This window comes from Neolamprologus brichardi, chromosome 20 (assembly GCF_056152115.1).
Source record: "Neolamprologus brichardi isolate AB-2024 chromosome 20, ASM5615211v1, whole genome shotgun sequence".
Lineage (NCBI taxonomy): Eukaryota > Metazoa > Chordata > Actinopteri > Cichliformes > Cichlidae > Neolamprologus > Neolamprologus brichardi.
Genome location: NC_142123.1, coordinates 18,140,441 through 18,164,710, shown reverse-complemented (window position 1 = coordinate 18,164,710; position 24,270 = coordinate 18,140,441). Strand labels below are relative to the sequence as shown.

General features: G+C 41.3%; 1 protein-coding gene across 3 annotated transcripts in view; it reads right to left on the bottom strand.

Moving 5' to 3' along the window:
* The window catches only part of vps13d (vacuolar protein sorting 13 homolog D), an 81,047-nt gene extending 57,365 nt beyond the window's left edge, over nucleotides 1-23,682 (bottom strand). Inside the window, exons 1-25 of one of the 3 annotated variants that reach the window (XM_087833975.1) lie at nucleotides 23,133-23,682; nucleotides 22,015-22,216; nucleotides 21,525-21,602; nucleotides 19,206-19,396; nucleotides 18,728-18,808; nucleotides 18,058-18,174; nucleotides 15,871-15,975; nucleotides 15,222-15,392; nucleotides 14,292-14,392; nucleotides 13,276-13,444; nucleotides 12,763-12,864; nucleotides 12,364-12,553; nucleotides 12,024-12,206; nucleotides 11,257-11,387; nucleotides 11,094-11,148; nucleotides 9,176-9,355; nucleotides 8,861-8,991; nucleotides 8,577-8,709; nucleotides 6,180-8,471; nucleotides 5,930-6,081; nucleotides 3,776-4,828; nucleotides 1,331-1,421; nucleotides 1,069-1,195; nucleotides 789-969; nucleotides 90-272 (exon numbers count right to left, since the gene is read on the bottom strand). In XM_087833975.1, the coding sequence (XP_087690101.1) occupies nucleotides 90-272; nucleotides 789-969; nucleotides 1,069-1,195; nucleotides 1,331-1,421; nucleotides 3,776-4,828; nucleotides 5,930-6,081; nucleotides 6,180-8,471; nucleotides 8,577-8,709; nucleotides 8,861-8,991; nucleotides 9,176-9,355; nucleotides 11,094-11,148; nucleotides 11,257-11,387; nucleotides 12,024-12,206; nucleotides 12,364-12,553; nucleotides 12,763-12,864; nucleotides 13,276-13,444; nucleotides 14,292-14,392; nucleotides 15,222-15,392; nucleotides 15,871-15,975; nucleotides 18,058-18,174; nucleotides 18,728-18,808; nucleotides 19,206-19,396; nucleotides 21,525-21,602; nucleotides 22,015-22,111 (6,294 nt within the window). In that variant the 5' untranslated portion in view covers nucleotides 22,112-22,216; nucleotides 23,133-23,682. The remainder of the gene's footprint in view (nucleotides 1-89; nucleotides 273-788; nucleotides 970-1,068; nucleotides 1,196-1,330; nucleotides 1,422-3,775; nucleotides 4,829-5,929; nucleotides 6,082-6,179; nucleotides 8,472-8,576; nucleotides 8,710-8,860; nucleotides 8,992-9,175; nucleotides 9,356-11,093; nucleotides 11,149-11,256; nucleotides 11,388-12,023; nucleotides 12,207-12,363; nucleotides 12,554-12,762; nucleotides 12,865-13,275; nucleotides 13,445-14,291; nucleotides 14,393-15,221; nucleotides 15,393-15,870; nucleotides 15,976-18,057; nucleotides 18,175-18,727; nucleotides 18,809-19,205; nucleotides 19,397-21,524; nucleotides 21,603-22,014; nucleotides 22,217-23,132) is intronic. The other 2 variants (XM_087833976.1, XM_087833977.1) reach the window with 2 other exon arrangements.
* Between the last annotated feature and the right edge of the window lie 588 nt (nucleotides 23,683-24,270).

Below are 24,270 nucleotides of genomic sequence, written 5' to 3'. Positions count from 1 at the left end.
GCGCAGGCATCACTCCATGCATGGATGAAACCAGAAGCATGACTCACCAGAGAAGGGAAAAAGGCATGTGCCATGGTCAGTTTCTCTACCTTGTCTCTGAGGGAAAAAGTCCCATACGCCCCTGCTGGAAGGAAGCGGTTCTTCACCTTCAGCTGACCGAGGTTGACTACAATGAGCCTTGGTGACCAGGAGCTCTCTGGGATGAGAATAACTGGGGCACCAGCCTCAATATCCAGCAGGAGTCTGGATGCCCTCTGAGGCTGATCTCGTACCTTTTGACAGACACAGGGAGGAAGGAATGAGCAATATGCAACAAAACCCCCACTGGTTTGTACAATCTCTCCAGTGATTTATCATGAAATGTAATGGAAAAACACAATCTAATTAAAAAATTAACAAGTAAACACCTGTGCTTATTTAGTGCCCCTCCAATTAAAAAAAGTCATGCAAAGTGTAGTTACTGACAAAGCCTGCTCTGCCCAAGAGTGAACTGTGCCACTTTAGCAGTGGTCAAATTGACAATGTGGTCCATTCTCCAAAAGAAGGAACGAACCTTCTCAAGAACACTAAACGGCCTGAAGACCACAGAGGACAACTGAAGTCTTTCCTTGGTTAAGAGTCTTTACATCTAACCAAATGAAATGCAGCCTGGAGAACATATGCATAACTTTACAAGGGGCTACAGGCAATGACACCAACTTCACTAACATTTGGTTTGTAAAAACTACAGCCTAAAGAAATCATGTTGTTTTCTTTCCATGACGGCAGCCCTAGCAGACAGCACTCACAAGCTGGCCCTCCACTGCAGCCCGCTGCCGGCCTAGCACATCCTGTAGCTGAGTGAAGTGTTGGATGAAGGCTGCCACCTCAGCTTGAAAGCGCTGTGTGTGCACGTAATGCACTGACGCCATCTGCAAAGACACCTTGATGTCACATTCCCGCTCCAGGTCGGGGTCAGGCTGGCCATACCTGAGGAGAACAGAGCACACAGGTGACTAAAAACAGCACGATACTTCTAATTCCTTTAGCACAGAGGAACAGTCTTTCGAGCACTGCAGTGATACATACTTAAGAATATTGAAGATCAGTGCCTCCCCTCCTTGTGTAGTGAAGCGCTCTCTGTAGAGATCACCATGTGGGGTAAGGTCACTCAGGGACAAACTTCCTAAAGCTCCTTGTAACGCCATGTCACCATCTGAAATACCAGACAAAATATAACAACAATATACATTTCGGTGAATCGATAGTAATAAGATAAAATCTGAATATGCACAGTTTGTTTTATTGCTTTTACAATATGGAAAATAAAATAAAAGAGATTCTGTCATACCAAACATCTCTAGATGAGCAGATAATTTGGACACACTTGCTTTGGCAAGCTCATTGAGTTTCTTGTTCAGTACAAGAGACAAAGAATGAACCTATGAATGAAAACACAGGAATGGGTTAGCAATACAAAAATCACTTCAGAATTGCCACTTTACACTCACCAGCCACTTTTATCAAGGACACCTTGCTAGTAGTAGGGTGGACCCCATTTCACCTTCAGAACTGCCTCAGTTCTTATTGTCACAGATTGAACAAAGTGTTTAAAACATTCCTCAGAGATCCATGTCCATGCTGACATGACAGCATCACACAGTTACTGCAAATGTGTCGCCTGCATCCATGATTTTAATTCTCCTGTTGCACTAGAGCCCAAAGGTGCTCAAAGTATCTAGCCATTACATTACCGCCAACCTGAACCAATGATGGATCAAATTGTGACTACGATCCGAATCTTGCAGGAGAAACTGAAACTCATAAGACCAACATTTTCCCCCCAAATCTTCTGACCATTTTTAGAGAGCCCTTGTAAACTGCAGCCTCAGTTTTTAACCCCCTACTTAGCTGACAGGAGTGGCACCCGGTATGGTCTTCTGCTGCTTTAGCCTATGCGACTAGTTCACTCCCATGTATTCATTTGTGATTATCAGGGTTGCAGCAAGGCTGTATGTTCCAGGTGTAATCTCTCGACTGTAGAGGTCTCTCCGGTTGGTTCACAGCATGACTGACTGTTATGAACCAACACTTGATGAATTTGCTAGTATATTTACTAGATGATTAGCAAATGGCATGGAATGCTTTAGATCACAAGCCCTGTTTTTCCCCAGCAACCCCCTCGCCTATTATCATTGTGCTACAAAGTCCTTCTTTTCCTTCAGTTTTTTTTTTATTTCTAGCAGCGTGACAGAAGTTTATGTTCTTGAATTATTATTATTATCTCTTGATTGCAGACTTTGAAAATAATACACCTACCTGTTAAGTACGTTCTTGACTTAACTACATGCTGTACACCACATTCCAAATTATTATGCAAATTGTGTTTAAGTGGCATAAAGATCAAATAAGTTGTTTTTCAATTAAACTCTTGGATGGAATTGTGTCTCAGGGCTCTTTGTATCACTGAAATTAATCTCGGACACCTATAATCATTAGTTTGGCAGGTGAGCCCAATTAAAGGACAAACCACTAAAGAAGGATGTTCCACGTTATTAAGCAGACCACCATTTTTAAGTAATATGGGAAAGAAAAAGGATCTCTCTGTTGCTGAAAAGCATGAAATAGTTTAATGCCTTGGACACGTAATGAAAATCTTAGATATTTCACAAAAACTTAAGTGTGATCACCATAATGTAAGAGATTTGTGGCTCAGTCAGAGCACACACAGGTTCGTGCAGATAAAGGGACAATGAGGAAGGTTTCTGCCAGACAAATACATTAGATTTAGAGAGCAAAAAGGCCATTACAAAGCAGCAAACATATTTGAAGGAACACCTGTGCATCATTGGTTGCTATCGGTATAAAAGGAGAGTAACTCATGGTATGGCCCCCATTCTTCCCTGACCTCAATCCTTGAGAACTTTTGGAGCATCCTCAAACAAAAACATATGAGGGTGGGAGGCAGTTCACATTCAAACAGCAGCTCTGGGAGGCTATTCTGACATCCTGCAAAGACATTCAAGCAGAAACTCTCCAAAAACTCACAAGTTCCATGGATGCATGAACTGTGAAACTGCTATCAAATAAGGGGCCCTATGTTACTATGTTACTTGACCTGTTAAGATGTTTTTGATTGAAATAGATTTTGATTTCAGTAAATATGATCTCCTAATGCTGCAAATTCCGAATGACCATATTCAATTCTCTACAATCTTTAAAATGTTTTGAAACTCTGTGTGCATAATAATTTGGAACAGTGCATTTTAGTTTTTTTTATTTTTGAAAGACATACTGTTTTCATTGGGAGGTTTGTTGAGTAACATTTGAATTATAGTCTAATGGTTGATGACTCAAAAATTATGCTGACTGTCATTTGAATCAACTATTCAGGAAAATCAGAGAAAAATATCATTTGCATAATAATTTGGAACGCGCTGTATAGGTGTTTTCCATCAAGCCATGAAACTACTCTTTGGTTAATTGTCCAGTTTCTTTTGAGTCTGTAAAAACTTGAGTACTGTATCAAAAAGGCCTAAAACTCTTGCAAATTATTTTAGAAATTACTCCAATTTAAGCTTAAAGTGTACACTTCAATGACAGCATCTTAAATTGTTACAGCATACAGAAACAAAATTACAAAATTGTATCTGACAGCCTTACATTGCTATCTGTAGAGCAATGTAGCCTGCATCAATGATAAACAGACTATATTTTCATACAGGATCTCTTAATTATTGAATCCATATGCATTCAGCATAAGGCCTGATAACTTTTAGCAGGCTACGTGACATACCTTTAGGTCGACTTTGGTGTTGACAGGCTCTCTTTTGTCCTTCTCACTGCTGTCTGGCTCATAGAGAGGCTCTCCTGGCACAGGTTGGGGTGTCAAAGGCACCTTGACTGCATGATTATTGGCAGTAGAGCCAACACCAAAAAAGTCCAGAATAACCACCCAGGTCTGTAGCGTGATCAAAACGTCCAGGCAGTTAAAGTCAACGTCCACACTTCGGCCTACGCTCCCATAACGCGTTCTGAACTCTGGATGGTTCTGGTCAACCAGCTGTACACTGATATGGACTAATGACTCATCAAAATCTGGTGGTGGGTTAGGAGAGGGTGTGTGGTGGTTCGGAGAAGGAGGAGGAGTGCTGGGACAGTCCGGGCCCCTCTTGGATTTGCGACTGCTAGATGAAGGGTTGCTCGGATGCCTCTGGTACAGCTGGAAGACATTCTGAGCCTCCTCCATGTGAGCGGGCAGTGACCGAGGCATGACTGGGTACAGAGCATTAGATGCTGACGGACAGCTTTGAGAAAGGTACTCCTTTGGACTAAAGGTGGAAGGTTTGGGAGCTCCACGCGACACCATCAAATGTTTGTACTTGGACTCGGGATTCTGCTCCAAAAGGTCTTCCATGAGCAGGGAACGAAGAGCCAGCTGGATTTCCAGTAAATGAGGGTGATCCTTGGTAAAGTCTCCCTCCAAATCTTGGAAGCGCAAACTGACTAAGCCCTGGGACCCCTGTGTTAGATCAGCACTGAGATGAACCTGCAATTCTGCCACATGTAAGGTGACTTTTAGCTGAGTGAACGAGGAAGAGTCAATTGTATGTTTGTTTGACTGTAGAGGCAAAGGAGATGAAAGTGACATGTGAGAGAAGCTGAAGTGAGGAGGGTCCCTTGCAAACATTCCTCCCTGCGGGTCGGGAAAGCGGTGAGGTTTGGTGCAGGAAGGTGTTGGTGGTGGGGGTGTGGGCGGCTGGCTCGGTGTAACATGTTGCTCTTCAGTCAGGGACAAATTGTCCAGTGTCTGGAGGACTTGTTCATACACAGGCTTGCACAGGAACACCTGTCACCAGAATGAAATGTTAAAGCAATTAATCCAGCAGTAAGACTTGCACAGCCATCGCATGTTATATCCGACTTCATCTCAAGCAGCTGTGTTGGAATAAAGTATTCTCAAAAGGGAAAGGTGAAGCCAGTCAAGCTAGTCTTGGTGTAACCATGTGATGTTGTGATAAGCCAAAATTATTAAAGTAATAGAGTCAGTTTAAACTTTGTATCTTTAAAATCTGGAAAAAAAGAGAGGTAGTTACATCTAAACAAAAACTGTGGTTTTTAAATTATTGCTTTTAATTACGAAAGTCTTACTTCCCAACTTTTTACAAGTATATTTTAGGAAGATTAATCCAAAATACTCTCCACCTTTCCACCTCTAAAAAATATAAATGATGCAGATGTGCCACAAACTACAGTTGCACGAGCGGCTGGCAGCTGAATTCCATTTTTATTTTAAAATGCACAACTCTACAGCAATGTGTTACAGCCTACAATAAAAAATGTTTTTTGTCTCTATGTATAGTTTTCTCTATATTAAAAACATGCATAGACGGTGAATTTTGTAACTCATTAGTCATTACATGACTTACTACATGTTACAGACCAGCTCAGAAACTAATGGAGGAAATCAAGGTATCTGTGTTATTTTTGTAATCTTGTTTATACATTTAGTTTAAATATAGTTTACACTTCTCACACATTAATATTCAGTAATTGTCAGACTACTGTTGTTTAGAATTTTTCTTTTATAGAAATACAGGTTTTTCCAACTATAAGGAATTCAAAATGTTCTACTTCATCGTTCTTTGCTCAGTATTGATGTGAAGGACACTTTACAGAAACATCTACTGACAGTAGTTTAAAGAAAGAAAGGTAAAGTACAGGTTTGAATTGTTGTAAGGACAGCATTTATGTTAAAAAGTGAAATTGGGCCCAGCTCTGTTGTAATACTGATGTGCAAGCACTTTTGTGCTTTCCTTAATGTACTATGTGATCTGTAAAGGCAAAAACCACCAGCCTGTGTTTTCAATTTATGTGTTTAGAAGTAACCAGTCCTTCATTCATGAATAGTGACTTATATTCAGAATGCATATATAGTTGTGTTATATACCTTAACAGGATTAACAAATTTGCCCTCAATTCTCAGTAGTCCTGTGCTCTTGAAGGATTCCTCTGTGGTGAGGAGAGTAAACTGTGCATCTCCATCAACAGGAACTTTCTCCAGGGTGAACTGTATAGTGGTGTCTTTCAGTATATGGAAAGCTAATGAAAGAAAGAAATTATATGAACATACTTGCATTACCATGGAGAGAATCTGCCATCTGAAATACAACTATCCTAGAAATTTTAAGCGTGCTCACCTTTTCCCTCATTTAAGGATTCAAAGAAGTCATGACGTGTGAACTGTGGTCCATCCTGAGTGTTGCTCCTGTTGCGAGTTGGTGACACGCTGCCAGCATTAACCCCCTTGCCTAGCCTCTTCACAACTAAATAACTCATGTTGAGTGAATAGAGGCAAATGTCCTTCACCAACACCTGCAACCTTTCTTTTTCTGAGTCTTGCCCAGCAACAAAATTCTGGATTATTATGCTTCCCAGGTGACCAACCAAGAGTTCCGGGTGACCAGGTTTACGGGGAATGGACACAACTGGTGATTCAATGCTAATGTTGAGGGTCAGTTTTACTAAGAATGTATCTAAAGTGGATTCAGGTTCCTCCATGGGAACGTCCTCTTCATCCTCAAACGGATAGGCCCAGCTCTGACTCAAAGATCGCATTTTCCGTGACGGCGTCTCAAAGAGTGACACCATCCCACTATACTCTGCTGTTTTGTTGGCTAGAACTGTTGACACTTTCGTGGCAGCTCTTTTCAACATGGAGCGGAAATTGTCTTCTACTTCATTGGCTGACAGACTGAGTTCCTTTAAGAACTTAGCTGAGTGGTTGTAGTGCAATGATGCCATTTGAAGTTTCAAAGAACACTCTCCTTGGGATTTCTCCATAAGGCGGAAATTCAAAGCTTCTGCAGGAGAACGTTCTCCTGTATCGGGAAGGAATGTTAATCCATCAAGACTTGGGGAGCAGTCTTCAACACTACCGATGCTGACCACAAACTGGCTTCGGCCTCCCTCCTGGGTTAGGTCCACCAGCTGCATGCATCCAAGTGAACCGTTAATGTCCAACCGGCTACCCATGGACACATTGACCTTGGTACCAGTAATGCTGGCAGTGGCAATCTTCAAACCTTTCTTCTCAGTACCTAAAACAGTGCTGGTAGACTCTGTACGGAGGAGAAGCAGGTTGAGGCGATGGATCTCCACAGTCAGTTCTTTGTTCTGGTCATAGGTGGACTGATATATCCCATCTTGTTCCTCACCACAGTCCTGTTCTGTATGTTGTTGTGCTTTATCGTGTTGCACTGGTGACGTCCAGGTGCCTTCTTCTTTGGGGAAAGACTTCTGCAGGAACTTGAGCAGTTCTACCATAGTCTCAGGGTTGAGAATGATATCCAGGTTATTGACCTGCATGCTTGTAACCTGAAGGGAGCTTTCCAAATTCATGGAGGGGCAGTCTGAGCTGACAAACTGGTACTCAAGCTTAATCAGGGCTTCTTGGTCTTTGAAAAAGGAACTGAAGGGGGAGAGTCCATCTGAGGGCAGGTGAGAAGTCTGCTCAGTATAGCTTTGCTGATGTGGAGGAGAACTGCCATTAGCTGAAACAGGAGACGATGGCTGGCTTTCTCTTAGGCTGCCTGTGGGTATGTCAAAACTGAGATGCTTATGAGAAGCAACAAGGAGGTCAAAGTCTGAGCCGTAAGTTTGTAGGGTGTCCACCAGCAGAAGACCATGGACAGTTAGAGCAACTTCTGCATCATATGGTCGCTTGACAAAATGAGCATTTGTGCCAAACACTTTAAGAACAGATATGTACCGCCCATCACTCTCTACACCAAGCTGCATGTAGTTAATGTTGAATTCAGCTAACAGTAGACGGGATTCCACCAAGACCTCACGTGTATGCTGCTCCAATGTCATCACGCTCTGAGTAAGATTTTTGGCTGAACCCTGCAGCTTCCATGAGCTCTCTTCTCTTTGAAATATCTTTTCATGGCGGAGGGTAAGAGGATCAGAAGGTCTGACAGTCTGACTCTTCTCTTGGCCTTTGTTTCCTTCATTTACAGCTGGACTGTTTAGTCTAGCCAGACAACTCCTAAGAGCAGTCATCTTCTCAAGGTTCATATGGATCTTGAGGTCTGGTAGGGTTCCTGACAGCACAGCACCGGGGAGCTGGGGGTCAGATGTGTAGCGCAGTCTCTGCTCAAGCTGCAAGAGCACATTGAATTTCTCCACCACGTGTGTAGGCCCTACCTCACTCTCCTGAAGATGCTTCCAGTTGTCTTTATAGCGACCGACCATTATCTGGAGGTCTTTAAAGGACAAGGAGTATTTTTCATAAAGCTTTTGTCTGTAGGCCTGAGTACCTTCCAGAGACCTGAAGCTTGTAAACTCAGGGTATTTCACCTGTGCTTTCAAAGGCACATCGAGTTCAGGTGGGGGAGATTCTGGTGGGGTTGCAAGAGGAGTCTGGTACTCATCATCACTTATGTTTTCTCTTTCTGGCTGAGTAGCCATTGAGTTGGACTTATTGTCATCTTGAAAAACAATGGATACAATAGCAGGGGTAAGTGAGATATCACTCTTAACAGTGGGAAAAAGAACAAAGACACTGAGGCATATTAGTGAAATGGCTGATTTACCTTGAGAGTTTGTCAGTAGAATCCTGCCTAAATCAACAACAACAAGCATTGGGTCTCCTGACTGGAAGTCATCAGGAAAAATCACCTGGGGTGCAGAGATGTCCAATTTCATTGTCCAGCGCTTACTGTTCTCCTACGAATCAGACATGAGTAAGATTTAATGGTGATTTAACTTTTTCATACCACCATGAGCAACATGAGGCAATTGTTGTTGTGATTTGGCACTATATAAATAAAACTGAATTGACTGAAAAATATAATTGAATTCAGAGAATGTTTCTTACAATGAACTCTCCCACAAGCAGCTGATCGATGGTTTGTCGGATTTCTGCCTTGGTCTGCATTTTCAGCTTGTTGTACTGCCTCCTTGCAGCTTCTGTCACTCTCAGCTCCAGTTCTGACTGATACCCAAAACCTGGGTTTGAAAGGCATTTATTTAAACAGTAAACTGTTTTTAAACAGTCTCAATTCAGTCAACTCTGCTTGTAATTGCGTATCACATGACCACTCACGCAGAACACATTTCTGGTCTCAGTGCTGGCAAAACATGCTACAGAGGAAAACCAGCAAGGTATAAAATCCACTTTAAATATACTTACCCGAGGTGTGAATTCTTCCCTTATAAAAGAATTCAATCACTTCTTTTATTGCTTGTGGGTTGTAGATTATGTTCAGTGGACTAGTGTTTACTTCCAGTCTTCTCTCAAACTTGCACCTCACAGGGTTACGCTCGTAAATCATCTCAAACACTGGGCATGATACGCATTCCACATTGCATCCTGACAGAAACATAACAAACAAAGTGTTCTCAAGTGCGTTATGTTAAAAAAGAAAATAGTCACTCAAATCTGGTAGTATGCAATAAAAGCACAATTCCATTACACAGCAGTGGGTGATAAGTTTCATCACAGCAGGTGTCTTTCTGAAAGTGCTGCAACTACCGTAAGTTTAAGAATACAATTCCTCTACTGTTATTTTCTTCACTGCCATGAGCCAACACAGAACAGAACAGCAACCTGAACTCTGCTCTCACATGTAGGCTGATTATCTCAGCTTTACATCTTCACTGCATATGATTCTGGATACTGTGTAGAGGACAACAACCCTAGGTTTCTCTCTGCACGGTAGCCATGCTCACAAAAAACATAAGAGCTCCGTTGAACCAATCCATCCTTTAAATCTTAACTAGCAACCTTAAATAGTAACAGCTTTATGAATTTATCCACAAACAAAATTTTGCTCTTTAGAGAAGAAGTTACTCATAACCATCTCACAGACGACGTTCAATTCAGTTCAATTTTATTTATATGGCACCAAATCAAAACAACAGCCGCCCTGAGGTGCTTAATATTGTAATTTAAAGAGATTAGTTAAATTAATACAACCCAATGCTTTGGTTACAGTGAGAAGGAAAATCTCCCTTTTAACAGGAAGAAACCTCCAGAACCAGCCTCGGGGAGGGGCAGCCATCTGCCATGATCGGTTGGGGCGATGAATGACAGGACAAAGACACACTCTGAAAGAGAGCCAGAGATTAATAATAATTAATGCAGAGTGGTGTATAAACACAGTGAGTGAAAAAGGTGAATGAAGAAGAAACACTCAATGCATTGTGGGAATCCCTCAGCATTTCCCTCAGGATAAGTATCATCAATCAATCAATCCATCATCCTAGACCTATTGCAGTGTAACTAAGAGGGGGTTCAGGGTCACTTGATCCAGTTCTAACTATACACTTTATCAAAGTAGAAGACAAATATGATTCAAACCACTATAGCACAGTTCCTGTAATACCTACAGTATACTCTAATAAGCACAACGATGAATCCACACATAGAGACCATATTCTGTACTGAAACCTGACTGAAACTCAGATAAACCTTTCCTCTGCAGATGATCGGGAAGATTGGAGATTGGAATGTAATTAGCCAAGAGAGAAGGGTAAGTGATGGGTGTTTTAGTAACAGTTTAAATACTGCCAGCTTGAAGATCTTTGGTACATTTGGTACACAGCGGATTAATCGAAATAGGTTGATCATATTTGAGATTGAAACATTAATTAATAGTAGGACTTCTAGGAAGAAGACTGCAAAAGACTGTGACAAAGTTCATGAAATCATTACTAGTTAAGGTTAAAGGAATGCTTGGCACAACAGAGCTTTGACCTTTTGTCAACCTGGCTACAGTGCTGAAGAGGAACCTAGGGTTGCTTTTATTTTCTTCAATTAGTGATGAAAAGTAAGACATTCTACCTTTACAAAGGGCTTTTTTAATAAAAGCAGCAAACTATTTTTCCAGACTAAATTATAGGATGGTCTAAATTAATCCACTGGCAGGACACAAATATCGACACACTGAATTTAAAAACTTCCCCCAACCATTTGTGCACAATTTAATACTCACCCACATACAGCATGGCCACAAGCTCAGCGAACCAATTATTTTATTCTGTTTCCATAAAACTTTACTTCATAACTGTAATTGGTCATTAACATTAACACAAAACAAAAATCTTACCAGAAGTAGTGCTGGACTGGCTCGATGACTGGTTAGCAGCAACAACAACGTTCCCCTATAACATGTAACAGCAAAATATAATTAACTGTGTGTTTGAGGAACTGCAATTCACTTTTTCAATATTTTTATGTGATGAACTCCCTGCTCTGCCATCACTGCTTACCGTTTTGGGCGACACCAGGACAGGAAAGATGGTGCCCTGAGTGGTCAAGTCTCGAAGGAACAAACTTCCCAGCTTTACAGACAATAAGGAGGACTCTGAGCGAGGGAGAGACTCCACCATCACTTTCACCCCTGTGGAAACAGTTACAATCATTTGGATTTTAACAGACGTGCACAGGTTTTGAGTTTATTATATTTTCCCATCAGTCTATGGGAAAATAGCTGTAGGTAGATTAAACTACAGCTAGATTGTGAACATCAGTCACTTGTTGGAACAAAGACTTTGATGGCATCAGTCATGTGACTCTTAACTGGCTGGTTTCTTATGTCTCTAACAGGTCCTTATCTGTAAGGCTAGGACATTAATGTTTTACGTGAGATTACCATCTCAACTAAAATATTTTAGGGGGACTTGAATTTGTTCACCCAGGGTACCCCCCTCTCTTGATATTCAATGCAGACTGTATTCAACTATGTTTCCATCATGCATCCTGCAGGTGAATGAAGCCACAAAACAAGTGAACAAACATGTTACAGTTTATCAGAGGTGCTGGGTCCATTTAGGGTTGATTAACTGCCCGAGTGGGAGAAGTTGAAAAATTACCATCATTGAGAGAGTATTAATGGTTCTCTAATAAATCTAACCAAAGCACAGCCTCCTCAATCCAACTCTTCCACACACAGCAGATTAGACGTGCAAATACTCTGGTTTTTCATTTGAGATGCTTGAGTTTAGACATTTAAAAGACAATTCCTGCTTTGATATACCAGAGAATTCCAGCTGTATGACTCCACTCTCATGCAGCGTGTCTCTGCACTTGTCCTGGTGGAAGAGGGTGACTCCACCCTTCTCCAGTAAGAACTCCAACCGGGCAAACAGATGATCTCGCCTGGTGAAAGTGTTCAAAGTGTGAGAGTCCTCCAAGGGGTCGAACAAGTCTTCGGTTTCTGCTGGAAAAATATTAAACGTTTACATTATTTTAAACAGAAGATTGCTTCACAAGACATGTGTGCACTACCACAACTAGAGTTTACAAACAGATGAAAAATAGATGCAAAACTGTTCGCAGCTGGCATTTGTCAAAGGTACCGCGATCGCCTAGCTCACCAAGAATATTCCAAGAGGATGGACTTTGCAGGAGTTCTTGTGGCCTATCTGGATCCTGGGACTCTCCATACCAGCCCCCCCAGCCTGGGAACCACGATTGTAGGTACTGGATCATTCCTGAACTTCCGCTCTTTGGAACAGATGTTGTAGATGAACACGTCTGGGGCTCACTGCTGGGCTCACGTGCATTCTGACAGAGGTGACATGGAAATAAGATGACTGGAACGTTCACAACGATCAATGACCGCCTGAGGAGTGATGGCTGCATTTCTTGTAGGCTGACTAGTTTAAGGGTGGGGGTGATTAATAACAACACAATATCTGAAAGGCATTTATGTAAGGCTGGGAAATGACACAATAATGTGTTTTTTGTTTAAAATGAATAAAACCTGAGAATACCTCTGCGATTACTTCCTGCTTTCGAAACCACTCATGGACAACTTCTCTGAGAAGCTGCAGCTCTTCAAACGTCTGCTCCTCCTCAACCCGCTCTAGCTCACTCTAGATGAAAAAGTCCAGGGAAATGTTCTCAGAAGAATATAATCTTGAAAGATCAGTACAGTACAAATTAACTGCCTTCCTATCCATGCACTTGGACAGACAACAAGAGTGAATCTAAGAAGATAATGAGGTTAATGTGTTTTAGCTGGAAACAAATCCAACAATTTCACTTTTCATGCCATCACTGTTCAGCTAAGCAGGATTTTATACAAAAATATCTTTCTTATCTATAGAAAATGGTACAGATGTGGGCAACAGGAGTATCTGTTAAGGGATCTAGCCATCATTCAAAAATACTCAACACTGTGTACTTTTGGCAGTTTTTATTAGTAATAGATTTTTTCTTTTTATATTAGCAACATGTTATACTGAATACTTATTATTTATCTCGTCTTTCTCTTACTGAAGTACCTCTTCCTGAGGACTCAGTGGAACTCCTTTGAGTCTTCTGAAGTAGAGGCTGGTGTAGGTTAGGGAGTCCCGGGCGCGCTGCAGGGCAAAGTCCCAACTGCCTCGCCGCCGTTGCTCTTTTATGTCACTCAGGTTGGCTTGGATGGCAAACATCCACCACTGTCGGCAGCTGCATGATTTCAAAGGTTTATTAAACAACAACCCGAGTATTAAAATACAGTACAGCATGTTATCATGTCTACTGGTAAAGGAAAAAACAGGCATTATTTTGACCCGTAGTAGAGTGGGGAGAATGTGACTGAACACTTGGGTTACTGACTGTTCTGAGCAGCAGGGTTACGGTAGCTGAACTCAGGAGAGACTTTAGAGTGTGGAAAACTAATCTGAGGAAATAAAGAGGAAATTCCATGGCCAAACAGTTTCAGGTCTGAGCAGCAGAGCTGAGGAGAGGCAGCTGCAGCTGCAGACAGAGTGGATGCTGGGTCAGAGTGGATGCTGGAAGTTTGGTGATCAGTGTTTGTGTGTGTCTGCATGTAGCTACGGGCCAGGCAGATACACAGTAAACCACAGGTGGAGAAAAGAACTTGTAGGCATTCGCGTGCTGTGGGGGCAAATTTGATTTGAGTGTACACCTTCAAGATATACCTTCAAATCAAGCTATCAAGGATCACATCTATGTTTTATCATCGAACAAAGTGTCCTTCACCAAAGAAGCAAAACATGAAAGAAAGGGACAACGTGACCAGCATAGGAATAAAGTAATCAGATTAAAAAGGTTCATGTTTTTGTCATAAAAAACTAATTTCACCTCCTGATTTCCTATTCGCAAATATCAACTTTTTAAGAGAAAGTAATAGTTTATAACTCAAAAACTAAAATGTCTTTGGTTACAGTCGCTAGTGTTATGGAGTTCAATCAAGAGAGCTAAGAAAATGGAATTCAGTTGACTGCAGTCTGCAATCTACTGACATCCAGCAGTGAGATCTTCCTCACTGTACCTTTAAGTGTGAACTTACTTTCTTGAAATAGGTACTTTTGGTCTCCACTTTCTGTAAAACATCTCTCTTTCCCTGCGATCCAGCTCTTTAAGGAAGGCCATGATCTGCTGGTACTGCACCTAAGAGGCAAGACACACAGACAACAAACATCATCCAAAATTCTAGCCTTGGTCTGTGAAAGTTCTAGATTAGGTTCAGTTCCTAAGGATACAAGGAATGCTTCAATGGAAAATCCATACATCCATTTTCTACTGGTGATCAGGGGTCAGATTGTGGGGCAAGTAGCCTGAGCAGAGAAGCCCAGACTTCCCTCACCTAGTCCACCTCTTCCAGCTCATCCAGTGGGACACTGAGACGTACCCAAGCCAGCCAAGAAATGCATTCTCACCAGTGAGTCCTGGGTCTGCCCTGGGGCCTCCTCCCTGTAGGACATGCCCGGAATACCTCACCTAGGAGCCGTCTAGTAGGTATCCTAGTCAGCCCCCCCTTCCCGTCCCGGCCATGCCTAGATTTTCTGTATATAAAAACTATGAAAAATCAATGACAAAGGGCAGCCCTAGATGATCCCCTTAGTTCGAGCACATCCTCTGGTCCCTCTTCTGAAACAGGGGAACCACCTACCCAGTATGCCAATCCAGAGGTACCGCTCAAGACAACGTTGCAGAAACGTGTCAGCCAGGTCAGCCCTACAACATCCAGAGCCTTCAGGAACTTTTAGGGCAAATCTTATCCATCCCAGGGGCCCACTGTACAGTTGTTTACCTACATCAGTTATCTCAGCCCCAGTTATGGGCAGACACTCCTTCAATCATACATCCCCACAGCATGACTGTGGGATTATGGAGATCCTCAAATTATTCCTTGGGGATATGAAACCCTCACATATATAATTTTACGAAAACAGTTGTCACTGTTTAAAAAAAGAGGGCGTTAGGTTTTCATACAGACCTGTGAAAGGCGTAAAGACATAGACTCCAGCTGAACCTGGCCTTCGATTCGTGGGGTGTGTCGGGACCTCAAAGGCTCCTTGGAGGTGTTTCTTCGGAGCAGCACAGAGGCGCACACCGGCTCAAAGATGTACTGATGCTCACGGCTTTGCATACACTGGCTCATAGCATCCTGTTAGTTAGAAAAACAATTAGCCTACTCATATGGGGTATCTCTTTTGAGAAAATTTTACTTTTGATCTAGCTTTGTATAATCACAGATCATAATCCAAGAGGATTTCTAACTGGTGGACTATAAAAAGAGGGGTGACAAAGTAAAAGAAAATCATGAACCCTTGATCCTCACAGTATAATAATCAGGTGGACCTGTGATGCTGTGGGCATCATCTGGGTCCATACAGGACTATGGTCATCAGAATAAACGTCTTTTGAATGTGTTGTAATGCTATGGAAATCATAGTTATTTGATACAACCCAAACACTTTTCATCATCGTCAAAACAGCAAAAGAGTGAATGTATTTTGGAAGATTGTTGTTCATTCTATCAGCGTTTTAGTGAACTGAATTTTAAAGACAAGCCATCCAGGTGGTCTTCAGAACTGAGCTGTAACACTCCAGTGATCTGCCACCAAGTTCACCATATGACTGACCTGGATCTGGTTAATGGGCAGCTTTCCCAGCATTTCACACTCAGTGTCCCAGTAGATACTGAAGTCTTCGATCTCCAACTGCTTTTGTCTGAAGAGCTTCTGGACCTGCAAAAGAAAACCACCACTAACCTCAAACCCAAAGACCAAACCAAGTCCTTAATCAATAAAAGGAGCAGTTTACCCTCTAACCTCTTTTGTAAATGTGATGCACATCTGATATTAACTGACTGATTGACTGATGTCATTTTAGGGCATGTCTCAGGCATAGCTGACAGATTAACAGACTGATGGCTCTTAATGGAAGTGTTTGATAATGCTTCTAATTTTCCAGAGAAAAAAATGAATAGGCACACAGAATCTCTTTTTGTGATACTCTGCTGCTCATCAGTAATACTTAATACTTAAATAGTTAACAGTATTTAGTGCTTTCCAGGGAACTTTTGCATTAATGTAACACAGCATTAAGGAGGATGACTTGTGATTAGGCATCTGCACGTCTAGTTGACTAGCCGACTAATTGTCACTGGTCAGTAACAGACATAATAGTCTTTTAATCTAATAGTTCAAATTTGAATTGATACCCAATGCCGGTAAATTATTGTCCTAAATATTAGGCAGACATCTGCCACGAGATGGCACACTGTTGTTGAACAATGGCATAAATCTGTTAATCTAGGCCTGATGTTTTTGCTAACCCTATTAGACTGAGATCACGGATACACCCGGAAATTAACTTTCTCCAAAAGGTGGGTTAGGAGTTCAATCATTCAGCAGGGTTTCAGAGTAGAGCCACTACTCATCCTGGATCGAAATGAGAAACCTAAGGCCGTCACCTCCCGGGTAAGGTGCTTCGGCCAGGTATGTCCTACCGGGAGGAGGTCCAGGGGTAGACCCGGGACAAGAGGGAGAGATTACATCTATCAGCCGGCCTGCGAATAGCTCGACGTTTCCCTGGATAAGCTGGAGGAGGTGGCGAGAGAGATGTCTGGGCTTTCCTGCTGCCATGCGGCCCGACTTCAGATAAGCGGAAGAAAATAGTTGGATGATTTATTGATTTATTATTTTAGATTTTAACCTTCATTGAAGTGGTTGTCATGAATTTTCAAACCGCATGAATCATAATGCACGGCATAATGCTCCACTCTTTTCAGTCGCAATTTAATTGATCACATTTTAGTAATACCAAGTGATATCTTTTACAGTAACATGTTGGTTTATTTTAATTGTTTTTCGTCTGCTACTTAACGGTGCAACACCTCACATCGTGCATTATCAACATTACGCTATGTGTAATGTTGCCACCAACATGATTTATTATTAAGAATGTCCTTAATAGTTTAAAATGCATTTGTTATTAGTTTTTGACATTTTCCATTAAACGGTTCTCAGATGTAACTGAGTATATATAATAATGCAGTAATATCTTAGTGTTTCTTAGTTTCAGACTAGTCGCCAGGAACATCCCTGTGTAATGACTGCCCATTTCATGAAAGAGGCTGAGAATGATCAGAACAAAAATAGATGACATATTAATCCATATCAGTTAAACTTTCTAATACAAATATATATATATATTTACACTATAAGCTAAAGACCCTACAATAATACAGAGAAAACCCCAACTATGGGGTGATAACCTTATATGAAAAAGCACTTGGTGACAGTGGGAAGGAGAAACTTCCTTTTATCAGGAAGAAACCTCCACCAGAACCAGGCTCAGACAAAGGCAGCCATCTGTCATGACTGGTTGGGGTGAGTTGGTTATGGTGCTGTAGGAAGATGAGAAGAACATTTTATGGTAATGTTTTTTTTGTTGTTCTTGTTTTCAGACAAACACAGGTAATTTCCTTCTTGTCTTCTCATTCATTGCTACAGCTGCTGTTTGTAACCGGAAAATGTCATGATGGCTGCCAGTCCAAACTGAGAGTAGCAATAGTATGAGATGCAATAACTTTACAGGTCTGGGCTAAGCTATAAAGTGAAAATGTCAATACATAAATCAGTATGCAATGGAATAACTTGTTTACAATGATCCACACACAGTGTTTTTTAACTGCTTTGATCAGAAAACCTTTATGTAGCACTAACTAGTCTTACAAGAAGAACAGAAAACAAATGGACTACTGTATCATCTGTTCTCATGAATATAACAAATGATTGGATTTTATGAAATCAACTAACACTTACCAATTCCCTGGAAGGGTTCTGAGCACATATATTTTTGATGCAAACGCCAAAGGAAAAGTGCTTCTCTGGGTTGGAAAAGTCATCCTCAAATCGTAGATGCACATTTTGGATCTTCAGCTAGACATATAAAAAAAAAAAACATCATTTAGTCACAGTTCAGTCTGTAACTCAAGGTCAGACAATGAGAACTACCTTAGTACCAAAGAGTTAAGCTAACTTTTGAATGAAGCAAACCAGCTGTGTCGTTGTTCATAAATGAAGAAATTCAAAGTCTGCAGTAAATGTGACCCTGAGAGAATTGTGCCTGATGTGTGTATTCTGTGTAGTTTGTAACCCATTCATTCACATGTCAGGTGTTCTCAACAGGCCAAAATGACCCTCTGGTCACCGTCTGCTCCTTGTTCAAAAAAGATCACAAGCTGACAGCACACGCATGCACGTTTCTATTTTCAGAGACTTTTCAGGGAGATTTCTTTTAAAAGCTGCTTCATGGAAGAGAGGAGGTTATTTATTTATTTTTAACTGCTGAAGACAAAACCACCGCTGAGATCTGCTGTGAGGGCAAAACATAAAATGGACCAAATTCTGTTTATCCGTTGGGCTGTTTGTAATAATTATTTATATTATTATTTGTTTTTGATATAATCTCAACTGGTATCTCATGTCTTACCTCAATATTTTCCACAATTCTGGTGACTAATGAGGCAGTCACAGAGTACCAGTACGACTCTCCTGTCTGTTCACACTCATTCTGAAAGAGCCAAAGACATACGAAAAATACATTAAAGATAACTGTGCTTAGTAGAAAAGCCAGACATTATAAAATCACTGTACGAGATAAAAGCAATTCCTGTGAATTCTGGATGGACAGACGGACAGACAACTTGCCATGTCATGAGCTCATCTGGACATAAGACAGAAAATAATTTTATCACAATCAAAAATAATAGTTAGGTGACATAACCTTAAATTGTTTAGGCGAGAACTGATGCAGTGGCCTGCATCTACAATTTACAACGGTGTTTTCACTGTGTGGCAAAGTTCATTAGTAACCAGACAATTAAATGGCAAGACGAACTTATTGTTACATTGTTATTTTTTATTTCCACCATTTCTGGGAAAAAACAAAACACTTTTGATCTACTTACTTTGAATTTGTCCTCGAGAGCTTTGAGGAGGCGTTTTTTGCGTTCTCTCTCCTCGTCTATGTCCCTCTCCCTATCATACTCCTGCAGCTGGGCAGGGCCAACAATCAGGTTGAGCTGGGACATGGAGATGACCCATGGGTCACTGTGAGGCCGGTAGAAAGGGATCTGGAGAGTGATCTTTCCAATGAAGCCTAGTAAAAGAAACACAACAAGTACTTTTTTAAATACTGCAGATATTAATTCATGTCTGTTAATCATGCATTGCAAGGCTTGAAATGGCTTTTAAACTCCCTACTGAGTAATCACTCAGTAACACAAAAAGAACCCGACACATAAGGCACTGCAGTGCTGCGGAAGTTTATTTTGTTGCACTTTGTTCACCACAGCTTTCCCCCCTATTTGAGAAGGTCCGACGGAAAGCCATGATTGGACGATGGAGACCAGCAATGCTGGTTAGCCTCCCCTGACACCACCCCTGAACCCACTGCTCCAACCATCCCCAGCTGAGCCAGAAACCACAACCCACCAAAGACTCCTTCAAAGCATTTGTGCTTATTCCACTTGACTGCAGCAACACCTTTCAAAAATAGTTGCAACAAAAATTATTCACACTGTGTTGTACAACCTCTTCTTTTACCAAAATGCTGTAATGTTTTGAAACTGAAGAGAGTAATTGCTGCAGTTTTGAATCCAAAAGGTATCCTTTGTCATATTTTTTGCCGCCACCCTTTAAAGCCTGAATCATGAAATAACTGCAAACTGGAAAAATGGAGACTTAGTGGGGCTGCATTTTGATGCTATGTCATCTTAAATCGGTCATGTGATTTGGATTTGTTGGCGTGTCTGTCATCCCCAGAGGGTTAAAGGAGCTTCACAAGTTAATAAGCATCAAGTCTATTTGAACCAGCGTCTACCATCTGCTGAGGCATTGGTGGAGCAGCTGAATAACACCTTGAAGTTCATGCTTTGTAGGTTCATTCACAGGGATGAACGCAATTAGAATCCTGGTTAGACTCTCCCTAGGGCTCCACAGGATTTTCTCCCTTTGAGTTACTGTTCGCTCACAGTGTTGGATCTGGTTAAAGAAAACTGGGAGAAAGGTCCAAGCCCAGCTAAGAATGAAACTCAATACGTTCTGGACCTGAGAGCTGAACTTCACACATTGGTGAGGTTATCTCACAAAAATCCGCTCCAGGCTCAGGAATGTCAGCGCAGACAATTTTCACTCATTGCTCCCTTCATCCAGCTCAAAGTTACTCGCCAAGTGGCAATGGCCCTTTGTTGTCATACAGCCAGTAGGGGATGTTCACTATGCAGCGGTACGGTTGGATAGTGGGGGTGCCACACAAATATATCACCTCAACCTCCTGAAAGAATGGAGAGAGGCTAAATCACCTCTCTGGTGAGCCTGGTTAAAGAGATCGGTTGGGACTGGAAGTGCCTAATTCACCCATTCCATCCTTGCTTCATTGTGACAACCGTATCACACAGGCCCAGACAGCAGATGTTGCTGCTGGACTAGGCTAGATGGCTTCCCGGCCGGTCAGAAGGTATGTAGCAGGGTACGGTCCACATAACACCCCACTGTTAGAAAGGCAATGATAGAGAAAAACTTGTTTGACCTAACAGAGAAAGTCCTATCAGACAAATAGGAAAAAAATAATTTATTGCAGAGCCAAAGATATTCACTACAGCCTTAAGCATGTTAGGTAAGAATTTATGGTAAACAGTATCAATGACCGATACTGTAGAACAAATACAGAGCAGTTCCCTGCATCGAAAGCTATCAAAAGATAACTATAGACCTCCAAAAGTCGAGTACTGCTTTTGAAAATCCCACTGAAAAGGGTGAAAAACCTGCCATTTGCATAATAAAGATCTGAACTGACTTTCCAACTTTTTAAAAATAATTTCCTAACAAAGGGCAAATTCAAAATACGGCAACAATTGCCAATAGAGCATGGCATCAAGATTACGTTTCTTTAGTTCTATATGACACTACTTGGATTACAAACACAACACAAAAGGCTTCTGGTACCAAATAAATGTGGAAGGAAATATCGATACAGAGATATATTATATCCACTGCCTCTTTTGATACACTGATGCCCAAAATCACTTGTTTTATGAAAACATGTAGGCACTCTGAAAATTTTCTTTAGCCAGTCTGACAAACTAGGGTAACTACTTGGTTGACTGCTGGTGATTGCACTTAGCAAATAAGTGACTAGTAGTTCTGTGTATTCATACAGATACAGATCTGTTTAAACAAATTAGTTGTCTCTACACTATGTGCAGATATCAGTGAATGTGTTTCACCTGCTTTGACTTCGAATGGTAAGTCAAACTCTCGAAGGGCATCCTTCCTCAGAGGGAGGTTCTCTAACTCCACCGCACCTGAGGAATAACAATAAACAGATAAACACCATGTTTACTAGGGCTGCTGCACACTCCTTTAAAAGTGTCTGAATTCAGATTGACCTTGACAGTTTTTACACTGTCTTTAAATGATTTTCCAAGCACACTCCCTTTGACCACACACAGTTAACATTGAGCTGCAGATCATTAAAACAGCAGCAGATCAAACCACTATTAGTCTACCGGCATAGCAGAGGTGTGCCAATCTTCATCCCCCTGAAATAAATTTTACTTAGAACTAATATTCATAAACTGGTTAAAGTGGAGTGACAGCCATCTAGTACAACAGACTAGGGTGAGAGGAAAATGGACAAAGACAAGAAGAAGAAATACAAGCAAAAATGAAAGAAGTGAAGTTACTCGCCCGTACAATTTAAGCATGTGTAATTACCTTTCAGAAGAGCAATGGAGAGTTGATCTGTGTTTAGGTTGCTAACATATTTTCCTAGGTATGTGTTCAGCACCCAGGCAACAAGGCCCTCCAACATCCTGATGGCTCGGGGGTGATGAGAGCCACCCGCGGTGGGAGAAAATTGTGATGATGAAAGATTGACCCTCTTGATTGCAGGTCTTACAAGGGAGCCGTTAAATGTCTAATAAACATAGCAAACAAATTTCTTTTAACCATTTGCATAATGTTCCTACAAAATTCTAGTAAATTGCTACAAGTCAGATACAGATAGACGACAACTTAAAGAAGTCAAGCTGTAGCGGTTCAGAGATAGCACTTGTACTCTAAAATGAAACATTTTGTCTTAATGGGACTGGTTTCATGTGGGATTTCAACTACTTGGTCAATAGGGCACTCACTAAATTGTACGAGAATGAAAATTGTGTGATTCATATGCTATAACCTTCACAATCACCATACCAGTACTATGGGAGATTTTTGTCTGAGGGGTCAGAAAATGCTCTCCAACACCACCATTAAAACATTAAAGTATGGTGTCTGTTGGAGCAATTATGTTTAGCCCTGCTGTAAGATCCAAGGACTGAAGCTACTCTATCAGCATGTGGTGGCTGAACACTTTACTAACACAGGTTTTCCATGAATTGCCCTTTAACGTGTCACTTGTGCAGTGCCCCACTAAGAGACCCGAAATTCGTTTCGTAATCACACATATTTATAAGCAACTGCGGTGCGGTTTGGGGGGTGTAGGCTTGCTGTTCTTCAGCCAAATGTAGCAGCCAGGCTGTGATAACCTTCTCTGCAAACTGGTATCCTCACAAATCAGCGGTTTTGCAGCAGGTTTCATCACCGAAATACTCACGGCAGGCACCAGGCTAAAGCTATCCAATCAGGTGTCGTCAGAAACGGCTACTATTAATGAAGCAACGACATAGTCATATATATGGGATTAGCAGGAATGTTTTGATTTATCCAGTGTTAGTACAGAAAGACTAACTGTAAAATCCTCAACTGGAAAGTCAGCAGTTAGCTAGCATATGCGTGTTACAACAAACATCGGTCAAATGTTACTCTCACGGACAGCAGTGCCACTGACTCACCGCCAAAGACGACAGCTGCCTTATCGATCCATCCTTGAGTTCTTGTCAGTACCAGCCTATTGCCACTGTCAGTGGGTGGCCATGTCATGTCAGAGCACTCAGGACAGGACTTTAGAAACATTTAGCGGGACAGCAACAGCAACCCAAGGTAGTCAAATATGTTCCGGCATTAAGGAAGGGGCACTAGCTAAATAAGGGAAAAAGTGAAACTGAAAGCGGACTTATTGACAAGCGTTATTTGTCAAAAGAAAGCACCCAAGTCGAGATGGCTGTGGTGACGGGTGATAGCAAGGTAGCCAGTATGCTAAATGCTAAATCTAGCATGTTACAGAGCTCACAACCCGCTAATCTAATAAGCAACTGATGGCAACACTGTTGACCGTCTCAAAATCAAAAACCAAAAAAAAAAAACCCCTGTAACTGTCGTATTTCAATGCGTTAGAGTTATGTATCGCTACATTGTAAATAACACACTTGCGAATAATGTTGGAATAATGTCGAACTTCACGTATACTTCCTGTCACATGACAAAAACAATTCTTCTCGTGTGGCGTTGATGAACCACGGGGAAAATGAATGATACTAATATCTCGTCGCGAAACTAATTTCGATAAACAAGTATTTGTTAATGATGTACAGCCAAAAAAATCAAATCTTCGTACAACACACTTTTTTCCCGTATTTCGTTGATATTAACTGTCATTTAAAGTGTTGGCGTATAAAAAATGTAAATCCCGTGTGCTGTCATTAACAAAGGAAAGAGACCATAAACACAACATGAGTACTTCCGGCACTAGGTAAGTTGGCAAAACTGGAGTAATACTTGAACTTCCGGCTCATATCGTAAGAAAGAAATATGCTTTATGCAACAGTCTGTGTAATCCCGTGTGCAGCAATATGAAAACATCGTTAAACACAAGCATCCGCACATGACGACGTGTTTTCACATACGAAATCGTTTCTACCTCATAACTTCCGTTTATATCTTTCAAAGTAAAAGTCCTCCTGAAGGCAATAAAACAACTTGTACATTAATAATTACACGGAATCAGATTGTACTGATAAAGCACGTATGAACAAAAAATAAAACACCAACAAAAAAATAAATAAAGTACACAGACTGATTCATGGAGGGGTT